The 13,809-nt window shown below is 54.9% G+C and overlaps 3 protein-coding genes across 5 annotated transcripts in view; 1 reads left to right on the forward strand and 2 right to left on the reverse strand.

The window, feature by feature from the left end:
• The window catches only part of DRAP1 (DR1 associated protein 1), a 7,154-nt gene extending 6,904 nt beyond the window's left edge, over nt 1–250 (reverse strand). Inside the window, exon 1 of the mRNA XM_044448659.1 lies at nt 113–250. Within this exon, the coding sequence (XP_044304594.1) occupies nt 113–154 (42 nt within the window). The 5' untranslated portion in view covers nt 155–250. The remainder of the gene's footprint in view (nt 1–112) is intronic.
• A 1,781-nt stretch (nt 251–2,031) lies between these two features.
• Nucleotides 2,032–6,366, forward strand: CUNH11orf68 (chromosome unknown C11orf68 homolog). Of its 2 annotated transcripts, XM_044448523.1 has the most exons (4): nt 2,032–2,160; nt 3,058–3,237; nt 3,371–3,385; nt 4,831–6,366. In XM_044448523.1, the coding sequence occupies exon 4, from the start codon at nt 4,835–4,837 to the stop codon at nt 5,573–5,575; it is 741 nt and encodes a 246-aa protein (XP_044304458.1). In that variant the 5' UTR covers nt 2,032–2,160; nt 3,058–3,237; nt 3,371–3,385; nt 4,831–4,834; the 3' UTR covers nt 5,576–6,366. The 2 variants fall into 2 exon arrangements, with proteins under 2 accessions (XP_044304458.1, XP_044304456.1); XM_044448521.1 differs by lacking the exon at nt 3,371–3,385 and having other exon boundaries at nt 2,034–2,160.
• A 1,259-nt stretch (nt 6,367–7,625) lies between these two features.
• RELA (RELA proto-oncogene, NF-kB subunit) overlaps nt 7,626–13,809 on the reverse strand; it is a 28,930-nt gene continuing 22,746 nt past the window's right edge. For both annotated transcript variants that reach the window (XM_044448520.1, XM_044448519.1), the window contains exons 8-11: nt 13,185–13,397; nt 12,345–12,425; nt 11,671–11,745; nt 7,626–10,541 (exon numbers count right to left, since the gene is read on the reverse strand). In XM_044448520.1, the coding sequence (XP_044304455.1) occupies nt 9,925–10,541; nt 11,671–11,745; nt 12,345–12,425; nt 13,185–13,397 (986 nt within the window). In that variant the 3' untranslated portion in view covers nt 7,626–9,924. The remainder of the gene's footprint in view (nt 10,542–11,670; nt 11,746–12,344; nt 12,426–13,184; nt 13,398–13,809) is intronic.

Here is a 13,809-nt window from a genome sequence, read left to right on the forward strand (position 1 = left end):
CCCTGGCGGGGCGCTGCGCGGCGCGGCGCGGCGCGGGAGGCAGAGGCCCGGGGCGCCGGAGGGGCTGCCGCGGGGCGGCCGCGGTGCAAGGGGCGCGGAGCGGGGCGCTCACCGGCGGGAAGCGCGCGTTGTACTTCTTCTTCTTGCTCGGCATGGTCGCCCGCCCGCCTGCCTCGCCCGCAGCGCCCTCCGTGCAACGCGCCGAGCGCCGGATAAGGATCAGGATCCGAGGCAGCGGCTGCAACCTCGGAAGAAGCCGCCGCCGCCGCCCCCGACCCGGCCGAGCCGCTCCCGCGCGGTCCTAGCGCCGCCGCGGAGCAGCGCGCGCGCCCGGAGCGCCAGGCGTGAATGGGCGCGCGCGCCGGCCCGGCCCCATTCACAAAAAGCCCTCCGCCGCCACCGCCGCGTCCCCCGCCCGCCCCTCGCCCGGCGGGCGCCTTCCCGAGGCAGCCGCCCTGGGGACGGCCCGGACTGCAACTCCCGGTACCCGCCGGCCCGTCCTGGGGCTGCTGGGAGCGGTAGTCCGGCCGGCCTGGACGTCACGCGATCGGGTGAGCGGCTCCGGAGGACGGGGAAGCTTGCACTGCAGGATGGCTCCTGAACAACGCTTGCAACCAGCCTTTGCCGGATGGTCCGGCGTGCCGGGCAAAGCTCACCACCCTTCGGGGCTGCCCGGATTTGGGTATCGAGGAAGAAAAAGAGTAGACGGTGCTTCTGAGCCGTGTGCACGGTGCTTTCTGTCACCACCAGCTCAGATCTACTGAGGATGCAAAACATACTGGTATACCGTGGGTGGAAGTCCCATTAAACTCTCAGTGGGTCTTGCCTCTGAGTAGACACGAGTAAGATTGCATTACCCATGCAGATGGCTTCCAATAAACCAGCCCTGACGTTCTGAGTTGCTTTCCTATCATGTTGTGCCTGCAACAGAGGGAGAGGCACGCATCAACTATGCAATATAGTCCAGTCTTGCTATCCTTACACCACATTGGGATTTGTTCAATGGGAGGAGTAGTCAATGAGTATAACTTTTGCAGGTAAAATTATGCAATCATTGGCAATAGATAGGCCAGAGAAAAGCCCTGCTTCTTAGAAAACATCAAGCGTGTCTCCTGGAAATGTCGCGGGAATTGACCAGGCACCATTCCAAAGGGCCAGTTGAGACTTGACAGATACCAGCCGCTCAAACAGGGCACCCCATCTTTCCCCCCTCCTTCTACTACATCATCTTTCTACTTCACTATTTTTATCTCTGTAACCTACGTGTTACATGCAACCACTGAATCATCAAAGCATAAAAAGGGCAAAACAGGGACTGCTCGGGGCACGCCATACTGAAGGATTTGCGGGCAGCTGGTTATTCTTGATTAATTAAGCTCTTAAAGCCTTCACCCGGATGCGAATCGTTTGGCCAGGCACTGCACACACCAGGACCCGAACCGGTCCAGTTGGGTAACGCCCTTCCGGCAGGTTGAGACGGAGGCAGGAGGCGCATGACAGCCCTGCAAGGCAGGCCCGTTTCGTTGGCTTTCTTCCCCCGCCTCCCCCCCCCCCCCCCCAAGGTATGCTTTGGCACCAAAGGGGTAAAATTTCAGGGCAACCCTGAACAGCACTTGCGGCCTAAAACGAAGTATTTACCCGCCTAGAGCGGCCCATCAGACTCTATCATAAGCATCTCCTAACGTCACTTCCTGCCTGAAACGGAACTGATTCCTTTAGTCTTACCATGCGCAGATGGGTGTGTCCGCCTAATGTTTCTCCATAGAGCTGTCAAGTGCTAGAGGGTCGCCGCTGCACGTGCTCAAAGGAAAACACCCTCAAAATGGCCGACTTCCGCTTGTGACCGGAAGTTGAGAGCGCGTGCGGGCGAGAGAGAGAGAGGGCGTTTGTGCGTGTATTTATATTTTTGGAAGGAATGGATAATTGTCCAACGTTGGGGAAAACGGAGGAAACCGGCAGTTTTAAAATTAGTGGGCGAATTAGCTCTTTTCTTCCGGGTCCTCGTGGAGTTCCGGTCTGCGTCACTTCCGGGGCGTGCTCGCGCCTCCCCGCTCGCCCCGGGCCGTTGGTAAGGTAACGGGAGGCGGAGTTGCGACCGGGCCGGGACCCCAAAGGGGCGCGGAGAGGACTCCAGCCACGGCGTTCGGCTCCTCTTTAAGGGTAGGGCCAGGAGGAGGAGGAGGATCGTGCATGTACTTGTATTTGCATATGCAAATTTATTTTAGTGCATGCAAATCGTTGCCATCCCGACTCGTGTTCTTACAGCGCTGTCGGTCGTCCCCCATGCCTTGCTTTGGCAGCCCTGTGCTGAGCTCTTGCAAACTCAAGGCTGGAGCTTCCTCGGTGGGGTCCATCCGTCTGCCAGCTGGTCTCCCTCTTCTCGACTTTCCTTGCTGGGATCGCCTTTTGCAGGGAGCCGGGCCTTCTTGTGATGCACCTGAAGGACGACAGGCTGCATTTCATCCTGTTTGCTTCCAGGGCTGGAACTTGGACCCGCTTGTCTTTCTTTCAGCTGCTGCAGAGTATTTGCAAAGCTTTCCTGCAGCACCATGTTTCCTCCATTTGCTTCCTGTCCTGCTTTCACGCCCATGCAGAGAGATGGGGAGACAATAGCATAGAAGATCTTGGTCTCATATCCGGTGAAACTTCCTTACACTTGTGCTGTTTTCTAGTTCCTGCATTGCTGCCCCTTCCAAGCCTCATAATTCTTGGCTGCAGTCTTTCTGTGAATGGATGATTGGGAAAGGTTTTGCATCCCTTGGCCCGATTTCAATTTATGCATTGTTGACATCAGCATTGTGTAATGCTTCTGTAGACACTTTTGTTTTCTTCATGATCAGCTGCTATACTATGTTTATACTTTCTTTTTTCGGTTTCATAAGTTGTCATTTCAATCCGTTGCTGCTCTGTCAGTAATACAGTACCATTGTCTGTACATTTTAGACTGATGTCTCTTCTGACCATTTTCACTCTTTCCTATTCCAGCTTTCCTTGTATGTTCTGTGTGTCAGTTTCTCTACATTCTGCCTTAACAGTAGCTTCTTGTCCACAATACAGGTTATGCATCAAGATGACCAGCTCCTGAGGCATCCACTCAAGACCATCCATAGGTTTGCATGATCCACAGAGTCAAAGGCTTTGCTGAAGCCAAGGAAGTATAGACCCATCTTTTTGGGTGCACCTCAGCAGTAGTGTTGAAAACACTTCACACGCCTTCTCTTACAAGAGCCTTGGAAGGTAGGCCAATATAATTAAGTACTCTTATTATTCCTGTGCTGCAGATGGGCAGGGTTGGCGGGGTTGAGAGACTGAGATCGGTTGGCCTATGGCAGGGCTGTGTAACTCATCCTTCTGATTTTTTTTCTTTCAGTGCATCAACTCTCAGGTAAAAACGGCCACTTCCTTGGCTCTGGAAGGGCATGTTCTTAAGAATCACACCCTTTCTCTTAGTGGCCTGTTATTTCTCATTCCTCAGTATATAGCTAAGACTTATGCCAGTTGGCACTTGCCTGCCACAAGGGAGCTTTCGGAAAGTTGGTGCCGTCACTGCTATTAGTACATGTTATGAGCACTGCCTCATATCCAAAATGTAAACATAAGAGCCTTGCTGGATCCGACCAACAACTGGTCTTCATAGGCATAGGCCTCTGATCCAGAGAAGGCCCTCTGGGCTGCTGTCCGTGGCTAGCCTCCTCCTCCGTCAACGTGCCTACTCCCCTTTCAAAGGTATCCATGTGGTATCAATATGCAAATGCAGTTCCCTTTAATCGTATATTTCCTGCTGACACAGGTCACCACTGCTTCAAGCACTCTGCTTCAAGATCAAACCCCCCAAAGCTGATTTGTTTAGATGCTTATCGGGGCAGTTTCTTTCTGAATCTGAGGTCTGCGCTTTTCTTAAAGCGCTGCAATGGAACGGCCTGTGTGGGCGGCAGTGCAGGTACGCAGAATGCTCTGGAGCTGCTCGATCTGCGTCTGGCACTTTCTTGCAGCACAGTGTGCTCTGTTTCGGCCCTTTCTCCTCATGGGAGTCCTTGAGGCAGATTAAACCGAGAGCACGTGCCACTTCTTTAGCGCATCGCTCAGTGAGCATGAGCGGTTGAGTGAGGTATGGGCACCAAGTGCACCGTTCGCAACTTCAGGCTGCAGCTGTTGGGAGGCGACAGCACAGCGCCGGAGGGAGGCGCGTCGTCCTTAAGCTACCCTGCTCCCCTCAGCTGCAGCAAGTGAATGGTATCCCATCCCCAGCATCAACGACAGATTCCACTGCTGGTATGTGTATGTTGAACGGGAAAAGAGCACTCTGGTTCTTTGTTCCTGGCTGCAGAATGTCTTGCGATGACATTCTTTGCTCCTGCGACCCCGTTCTCTGCCTGATGCTGTCTGCCCTTTCTGAGTAACTGAACAGAGCAGGTTTGCATTCTGGAATTCTGGCCTTGGCAGTCCGAACTGGCCGGCAGTTGCAAATTAATTTCAGCACTGGATTTGTTAGGTGCTCGGCTTAGGGGCAGCCCTTGGCCTCTGCATGCTCCCCTTTCTAAGACGCAACCGTGCCAAACTTGCCTTGCTGGCTGTGAACGAGGAGAAAAGGAGGGGGTGGGTAGAATCACCTTTCCCCAAGCTTTTGGGGCCCTCCAGATGTTCCAGACTTCAGCTGTGCTGTCTAGGAGCTGATGCTCAGGAATGCTGGGAGCCACCCTCCAGATGCTTTGACTGATGCTAGTTCAGGGAAGGCCGGTGTGAAATGCTGGGATGGGGTGCTAGGCCCGAGGGGAGCCGGCTCTCTCGGCCTGGCTGCACTGACAGATCCCTTTCTGGGGTGCCTTGCAGAGCCATGTCTGACCAGCATGAGGAGGAGGCAGGGAAGGACGCGGCCTTCGCCTCCGAGCACCTGGCGGCCGAGTCCATGGCCGCAGACATGGACCCCTGGGTGGTCTTCGACGCGCGGAAGACGCCGCGGGCCGAGTTCGAGCAGTGGCTGCAGACTTACCAGCCTTCCCGCGTGTTCCGGTTTGGCGATCCGGAGGGCCACACGGAGCCGGTGGGGTGGATCGCGGTCTACGGGCCCAGCTTCTGCCCCGAGGGCGGAGACGTGGTGGGCCTGCAGGAAGACTGGGAATGGCTGCAGCTCAGCGGGCGCCACATCACCTTCGACACCATCAAGGAGCTGGCCCTGAACCGGCGGGTGCTGACGGGCAAGTGGCTGATGCACCTGGACAGCGGCTTCAAGGTGGACCACGCCTGGTGCGGCATCGCCCGCGCCGTGCTCGACGGCCGCATCGGCGTGGCCAAGGTCAGCCCCTGCTGCCCCGACTCGGAGCGCAAGCAGGTCATCTGCGTCTACACGGACGACTTCACCGACGAGGAGCAGGTCCTGCTGGCCGACGCCGTCATCCGGGCCACGGGCATCAAGTGCCTCCTGTCCTACAAGCCCGACGTTTACACCTACCTCGGCATCTACCGCGACAACCGCTGGCACCTCTGCCCCACCATCTACGAGAGCAAGTTCGACCTGGAATGCATCCCCCGCCGCTCCCGCATCATCAACAAAGTGAGCAACACGGAAGTCACTTAACGCGCGTGCGTGGCGCTCTCGGCAGAACGGTGCTAGTGCTCGGAGCTACCAAGTCCCAGCATGCAATGCTCACTCGCCTCCCTTCTCCCCCTAGAAACCACGTGACTTTCTCAGTGACTGCTGCCAACTGCTGGCCGCCAGGAAAGGCGCTTCTGGGGTCGGGGCTTTCGTATTCTGCTGTGGGGGTGGGAGCCAGGGCACAGCGTCTGTCGGCTGGTGGGGCAAAGGGTCCTCCTTCATGCCGCCACACGGACGAACTGTGGCATCTCTCTCTGAACTGCGAACCGGCATGTGCCCCCTTGTGAAATTCTTGAAAACCTCTTCTCTGCACTTCTTCCTCTGTGGCCTGTGTGTGTGTGTGTCCCACTGTAACTTGGGGATTATGCCCTAAACAAGCTGCCTTTGATAGACGAAGAGCGTACGAGGTTTTGAGCAGCACAGACCTGTTCGTCTGGCAGAGTCACTGCTTAATTGGAAGCGTTCCGTGAAATGCGGAAGCCTGGATGCTCTTGCAGCAACCGCAGCCAGTTAAACCTGGGAGCATTTTGCATATCTCCTTTTGTCCTTTGGGGTGGGTGGCTATTGCAGTGGATCCCTGACAGTGTGTGGTCATCTGACAGCTCCCGTGGATTGGGTCCCGATCACCACTGCAGCCTCGCTGGTTTATGTTCTCCCACACCTTTGCTCAGAGGGACAATCTCTGAATTTTTCTCTTTTAAGGTGGTGGGAAAATATGACTCCGATGCATTCACTTGTAAATAGCTTGAAAATAAAAGTAATTTTCTTCTTCAGCTGAGTGTTTAATGCTGGGCTGGGAGAATTGGAAAAGGAGAGAGTCATACACGTCAGTTATGCCTGCAGAGCGCACTTTGAATTTCTGAAACGGCTTCCCCAGGTGCCACCACACTCATTCTTAAGCAAGTGGGAAGGACCGAGGCTGGGGCAGGAGGCCGAGAATTCTAGCCTATAATTCTGCTCTTCCTTATGTTTCCATGATGTGGAGGAACTCTTTGGGTGTTCCTGGGATTGTCTTCCCACACACAGGAAATGTGTGTATAGGCAAGCATCTACTAGAGATTTCATATCTAGGCTGGGGTCCCACACCATCCCTGTTGGAAACAGCTTCTTGGACTCACAACTGTCAGCTCAAGGAATTTCCATCAGGGTTCCCAGCACTGGAGTTCAAACGCAAAGGTTGCCCTTGCTGTTTCTGGACCCCACGAGTTTTCAGAGTACGTGGAGGAGAATGTTCACACCAATTTATCCTGTACTTGGAAAAGTTTTCTTGAAAATGGATTTTAGGAAGCTTCGTACAAAGCCTGAAAACATCGGACAGCTGGTAAGTTGTGTATCAGGATACCTTGGATTCTCACCCGTATTATTCATTCAGCGTGTGGCCCTTGCGAAGCTGCTTCTCACCACCCCAAATGTGCATATTAAGAATTACTATTTAATATTTGAGGGGGAAAGGTGGGTCGCTCGTCTGGTATGTTGCCACAATTCCGTGGGAGCACAGGAACCAAACCAGTGAGATCTGCAGGGGGTGGGAGCCTGTCGTCCTGCTTCCAGTGGGCATGGCCACCTCAGCAGGAAAATTATTGACATTTAGGGGGCTGGAGGCTTTGCACAGCTCGTCTTTTCAAAAGCTGAGCCGTGCAACCTCATGGAATGGCAGAATAAATTGTACGGAAATGGTCTACAGGACAGACTTCAACATACTTCCCCAAAGGCTGACACGAGTGGAAAACAGCTTCGAGCCCAAAGGCTGAATTCAATTCCGGGCATGAGAGGCAGTCTTTGGGTTAGTGGGGTTCTAATACAAGCCGTAGTGTCACTCAGAGTTCTTAGTTCCAGGCCCTAAGTCCTGGGAGAGGCATTTGAACCTTTTAAAAGGGGGAAAAAATGGGTACAAAAGCCAAGAAATGGATCAGAGGAAGTGGGTGGGGTCCCTCCAGACTGGGACACCAGGATCGGCCGAGGCTCTGCCCACTTGCTTGAGAAAACTCTCCCCTTTGGGAGTCCTCCAAAACCCAATGCTAAAGTAACACCGTAAAGCAAAAGTTGCAGTTTATTAAGAACCTGCTACAGGAAAAAAAAGCAGGGGAGAGGCAGCACTTAAGTGGTTAAGTATCTTACTTATTCACGGAAACCCTTAAAAAAAACCCCGCAGCAAATATAAAAAGGCACAGAAGTGCTGAAAGGACAGACAGACAAGATTCCCCTCCCCGTCTCAGCACCCTGCCAGACTGACGGACTGGAAGATACCGTTTCCACCAGAGCCCACCACCGGAAAGCTGGAGCAATGGGGCCCTCAGCCCTTTTTCAGAAGTTTTTTAGGGGAGACCTGGAAGTTTAGGGTTTGGATTCCACCCGATTTTTGCCACCTAGGAAGGAAAAACCACTGTCCCCCCATCACTTTATTCCCTCTTCCTCCTCCAAACAGATCAAATCAGGCTTGGCGTATGCTGACACTGGGATCCCCTTGCGCTAAGGACTCACATCCAACCCAGCTCCAGCGCTGGATTGGGCCCACAGCAGTCTTGCTCAAGGGGGTGCCCTGCACAGATCAGCTACGCTTCAGACGTTGGCAGGCAACAACTCCCAGAATTCCTGAACATTGGAACCCCTGGCTGGGGCTAAGGGGGGGTTGAAGGGCCAAGTATCTGTGCAGGGGACTCACTTGGGGAAGGGTGGGTGAAAGGAAAGCCCCCAACCCATTTAGCGACCCCAAAGGGGAAGCTTATCTTAATTTCTACGACGTTGGCCTTGAAGGAGAAAGCGGCTTAGACTGTAAACGCATGTCATCTTCTCCCTTGTCCTAAGAGAAGCAGAGCCCTCACCTGGAAGTTTCGGTGTCAAACAGCAAAAATTGGACCAGCTGGCCCACTTTTACCTGCCAGTTCACTACCTGGCTCCCCTGGCCACTAGGTTTCTCTCCTTTGAAGAACCACAGGAAGAAAAGTCCTCTGTGCCCTCCCTGGAGACGAGCGGTTCTCCACCGACTCAGCCCACCTACCTCTTTTCCACAAACCTGATGACCTTATTCGGCCTCTGGAACAGGACAACCCCGTCGTAGAGGAGCCGTACAGGCGTGATCCGGCATGTTTTGTCCCAGAAAGAAGTTGGAGCAATGCTTTAAGGCCACTCCAGCTACAAAAAAGGGGAGTTGATTGGTAGTGAAACACAACTTCCCCAACTTGCTTTTTTGACCGAAACGATAGACCTGCGGCAGATTTGGGTGATGCCATTCTAAGGACGCTTCGTTAGTTTTGCAGCTGCAAACCGCGACAGCGGCAGAGAGTCAGGGCGCATGTGCAGAACAAAAACCAAGAAATACTGGCAAATGTTAGATACTGTTTGGTGGAAACTGGGGCAGGCTGGTGCGTTCAGGAAGACAGAAGAAGGGTGGGGTTCTCCTAACACAGCCTTTTGAGATCATCGGCGTGCGTGTGCTGTGGAACGAAATCAGGGTAAAATGAAACTGGAGGACATAAAAGGATCCAGTTCAATAGAGGCGAAAGTCTGAACGCCTTGAGAAGATCTAAGTGGGTTTCTTCCAGCACTTGAGTGCCCATTTCATCCCTGACTATGGGGCCTTTTTCAGGTGTCAGTTTTAATATACATAGATAGCTGAAAAATAAGGCCTCCGACTGCAAAATTCACTCTGGACACCAAACTTTTTGGAGACCTCAGCAGGGTATCTACCCACCTATTAAATCCGAAACCTAAATAAGGCCCACTTGCAGGCCGGAGATATCTAGAGCTGTTTCTTGGGGGTGGGGAAGCATTCTCTGCACACGGTCAGAGACTTTGCCTCTTCCAGGGGAAGGAGAACAATCACTATAATTTCAGCAGGGCAAAAGTAGCTCTCGAGCAAGGATGGAAATGCTCTGCCAGCGGGGTGAGGAACCAACCCTTGATGCACCCCGGAGGGGTCATGGAACAACGAAAGGGTCCCAAGTAGCTCGCGAAGGCACGTTTTATCTTCTGAGCACTCCGTAGTTGAGAGAGAACCTTTTCAACCAACTAGAAATGGCAGAGGCTGTCCCCGGGGTGGGGTGCCTGCCCACTGCCCCCTTCTGGTGTAAACCCAGTTGCCGGCCCCCACCTCTCCTACGAAGAGACCTCACGCCCCCGGGGAGAGACGCCGGGGAAGCTCACTGCTGCCGTTCCAGGAGATCGGTCCCTCGCCTGTCGAAGTCCTCCTTGGAGGCTGGCCCACCTGTCTCGAAAGGAACCAGTGGCGGAGAAACCCCGGCGAACGGAGACGGCGTGCAAGTCCAGGTGAGGAGAGGCACGGAGGGGCGTGAGCGCAAGCAGGGCGGCCGGCGGCCTCCTTCCAACGCTCCTTAAGAGTTCAGCTGGTTGAGGAGCGAGCTGAAGTCCAGATCGACCATGGAGGTGAAACTGTCCTCGCCAGGCACGGGGGGCAGCAGGCCGTTCATGAAGGGGTTGGCGGAGCTGCCGCCCCCGCCTTCCTCGCCTCGGGGCGGCTCCCCTTCAGCCCTCCGCTGGCTGACCAGGCGGGTGATGGACTCCGGGTAGGTCAGCAGAGTGGCCTGGTTGTCTGAGGCCAGGGTGGAGGCGGAGGCGGAGGCCGCCGCTGCCGCGCTGGGCCCTTCCGAGAGGAGCTGCCGGAAGTCGGCCGTGTTGATGGCCTCCAGGCTGGTGTAGGGCGCGTCGTCCAGGATGCCTCCGAGCTCCATGGCGCCGGCGTCTGCCCCCTCGAAGTGGAGGTGCAGGAAGGCGTCGGCGATGGCGGCGTCCGTGTCGGGCTGCACCGGCTGGGCCACCCCGAGCCCCGACAGCTCTTCCATGTTCACCGTGCTGAAGCCCGGCTGCATGGTGGCCGCGGGAGGCAGTGCGGCGTGGCTCGCTCCGCTGAAGAAGCCAGGAGTCGGCTGCGGCGGGGGCTGGGGCTTGGCGGCTGGGGGCTGTCCTGGCGTGCCCATGAGTCCGGAAATGCCTGCAGACGGGGAGAGGGGAGAGCAGAACGGCTGCTTGTTGCCAATCCCGGGGTTCTTTAAGGGCAATGCAGGAAGATGCAACGACCTTAGCATCAGCTTTGCATCTGTGAGAAGTGGGACTCCCGGCACGCACAACTTCAGCCCTGGTTGAGCTGGGTTTCAGGCAGATGTCCTCCTGGCCCTACCTGCTGAGGTTCCACCTTGGGACTGTCTTGCATCCACTGAGCTGGGGTGAGGGGAGGTGCAGCTATTCTCTTGGCCCCACTGCCTGCTGTTTTCCTCTTCCCACCCATCCTTTTTTCCTTGCGTGCCCTGCCTTGTTCTACCGATTTCAAGCGAGCATGTTCAGGAAGCCTGTTGGTTCAAGCAGCAAGACAAATACCCCTGAAAGCCTCCAGCCAGCTTTAAGAAACACACCGGTTTGCTTTAAGTAGCGTTTATCGCCACAAGCAGCCAAACGAGAATCGTTTGAGATGTACTCAAACGCGTTTTGAGAGAGGCTGCAATTCTGCAAACGAAGCGGGAAGTGGTACAGCCTGGAAATCCAGACAGATACTGGGCCAGGACTGGGTCGACACACAAGCCTTGGTGCAATCCCAAAGAGATGCTTCCGTCACTCTATTTGCCGGACTGCTGTGATGGCAACGGTCGTAACACGTGAATTGCTGCAGAGGGAAACTCACTGCAAGAGAGGACAGCCCGGAAGGCGCGGCTTCTGTGAAGAAAATCTAGTTTGGGGCCGGGGAAAGGTTTTGGTACATGCATGTGGGAAAAACAGCGTCCAAGTTTGCACTGCCAGGGTGCAACACCAGGCACGGAAGCTGGGAGATGAAACAAAACCAGAGAACATGAAGCCCCAAAGAGATATAAAAGAAATATATAGGTGCAATGTCGCCTAACACATTGGTGCAAACAAAGCTGCTAGTCCACAGTGAGGTCTTTACAGCGACTGCTTTACAACAGAAGGGTGGGCCACTGGTTGCCCTGGCAACATGCATACACCAGGCATAGCCAATGAGAAGAGACCATCAAGGTCTGTTTTACGAACTCTGCTAGGCAGAGCCAGACAACCTTCACAAGCAAAGGCAGAAATGCTCCTGAGGAGGAGGAAGCCTAGGAAGTCCTTACCGGTGGTACTGGGCCGCCCCTGCCCTGGTTTGGGAACAGCGATGCGGCGCTGGGCACGTGATTCCGGAGCTCCGACTGTTTGGGGGAAAAGAAAACAGGCAGAATGCATGGAACTTCAGAGCACCTGAGGCTGGACCTCAGTTCAGCTGGCCCATGATGGTCGAACAGGTTGGGCAGAAAAGGGACCCCTTTCTCCATCACCTGCACCTGGATCTCCTGGGTAATGTAGTGGCCAGGGATTGACCCTGGAGCATTCCAGGGGCAGGACGTTGCAGAGGAAATGCTCTCACGAGTGCAGTTCCAGGACAGAACCCACATCAGTCGAAAAAAGGAAGAAAAAAGACTAGAGGAGCAGGGGAGAGAATACAAAACACACCAGCATCGTGCGGCTTAACTCTCTTTCTGCCAAGAGGTGTCAGGCAAGGTGCTGAAACTTTTTAGAAATGTCGGCAGGGACATACACAGAAAGTGGGAAACTACCATGACATTGGTGGTTTGGGAAAAGGGCCGTCTGAGGAATGCCCGGAAAGCAGGATTTGGCTCACGGGGCCTGGAGTCCAGCACCCCCATCCCAGGTGCTCACAGTATTCAGGGGTCACCATCACCTCCCACAAACCTCGAGTCCCCAGGGCCCACCACAGCTCCCTGTTTTCGCCGGCTCCGTTCCTCCCTACCTGCAAAGGGCGTTTTCTGTACAAAATTCTTGAAGGTGCCCAGTGTCCGTTTGCGTTTCTCCTCGATACGGTGAAAGTCGCCTGTTTGAAGCAGTGGGGAAAGCAAGGAGGAGGCAGTCTGGTTTGCAAGGGGGCACAGAATCCCCTTCTCTTCCCCCTCAGTTACACTTTTCTTCTATTTACTCTGAGATTAATTTCTGAAATGCTGGGAATACCTGGGGTGGGGTGGAGATGGAAGAGGTGTGCTCATTCCTTACCCATCCCCAAAACTTTACCCCAAATTCAAATGGTTGAAGCTGCCTTGCAAATGTGATGAATGACAACTCCCAGCACCCCAAGGAGTTAGGCTGGCTAGGAGGTGTAGTCTAATAAATCTGGCTTGCACAAGGTTGGGGAATGCGGATTCAGACTCTAAGCATACTACTAGGGTGTGGGAAGGAACACAGAGCAATTGTTTAAAAAGTCCACACTTATTCGATTCCTAGCCTGCCTTGTTTCCCCTTGTGAGGAACCCCAGCATGGCTCTTCTCTATTTTATCCTCACAGCAACCCTGCCGGGTAGGCCAGGCCAGCAGTCAGTGACTGGCTCAAAGTTTCCCTGTGAGCATCATGGCTGAGTGGAGGTTAGAACCCAGACCTCGAGTCCCACTCCAGCACTCGGACTGGCCCTCCGAACCAGCAGAAATAAGTATTTCCAAGGGTGCTTGTTGTGCTGTCGGAGGCCTTTGCACCAGTCAGCCAGAAATGGAAGCCCGCAGGCAGCTGTTCAACGACCGAGGAAGAGCCTCTGCTCGAGGAAGACGGAGGCGAACACAGCCCCAGCTTGGTGGAAAGCAATACCTTCATCGGGGAGATAGCGGAACTCCATGGGGCCGCTGACCTCCTTGTCCGACGGGCGACGCAGCTGCATCTGCACCGTCACCGGCTCCCGGAGGGCTTGGTCCATGTACGGCGGGGTCTTGAAGACGATGGCCACCTGGCGGTGCACGTCGGCCTGCGAGAAAGAGCCCTTTGCCTCCCACGCGTCCTTGAAGAAGCGGACTTCGATGTCCTCTGGAGGGGGAGCACAGACGGGGAAGGGGTCGCAGGCGTGAGAAAAAGGAGGGGAGAAGGGGGAAACGCCCCGGGGTTTTGCGCACCGTGGCTGGGTGCTTAACTGGCAGTGGTCGTGGGGCCTGCGGAGGCATCCACCACCTCTGCAGCACTGGCCCTCGCAAAGGACTGCGGCGGAGGCAGGAAGGTGCACCGGGACGATCTCGGACTGGGACAATTGTCCCGGAGGTCTGAGAAAACCAAGATGTTGGTGAAGCAAATGCGGACAGACGGGCCTGCCAGGTCGCATCTGCTTTTGTTTCGCACTGTGTCATCTCCCATGGCCATTAGTCAAGAAGCAACACACAGAAGTTGCCACCAACAGTCAGTGAAACATCTTAACCCGTTCCAGATGTTCCTGAATGACAATGAC

This window comes from Varanus komodoensis, unplaced genomic scaffold (genome assembly GCF_004798865.1).
Source record: "Varanus komodoensis strain SLA01 unplaced genomic scaffold, ASM479886v1 scaffold55, whole genome shotgun sequence".
Taxonomy (NCBI): Eukaryota; Metazoa; Chordata; class Lepidosauria; order Squamata; family Varanidae; genus Varanus; species Varanus komodoensis.

Coding starts and splice junctions, on each gene's coding strand:
- CUNH11orf68 (XM_044448523.1), top strand. CDS start 4,835: ATGTCTGACCAGCATGAGGAGGAGGCAGGGAAGGACGCGGCCTTCGCC.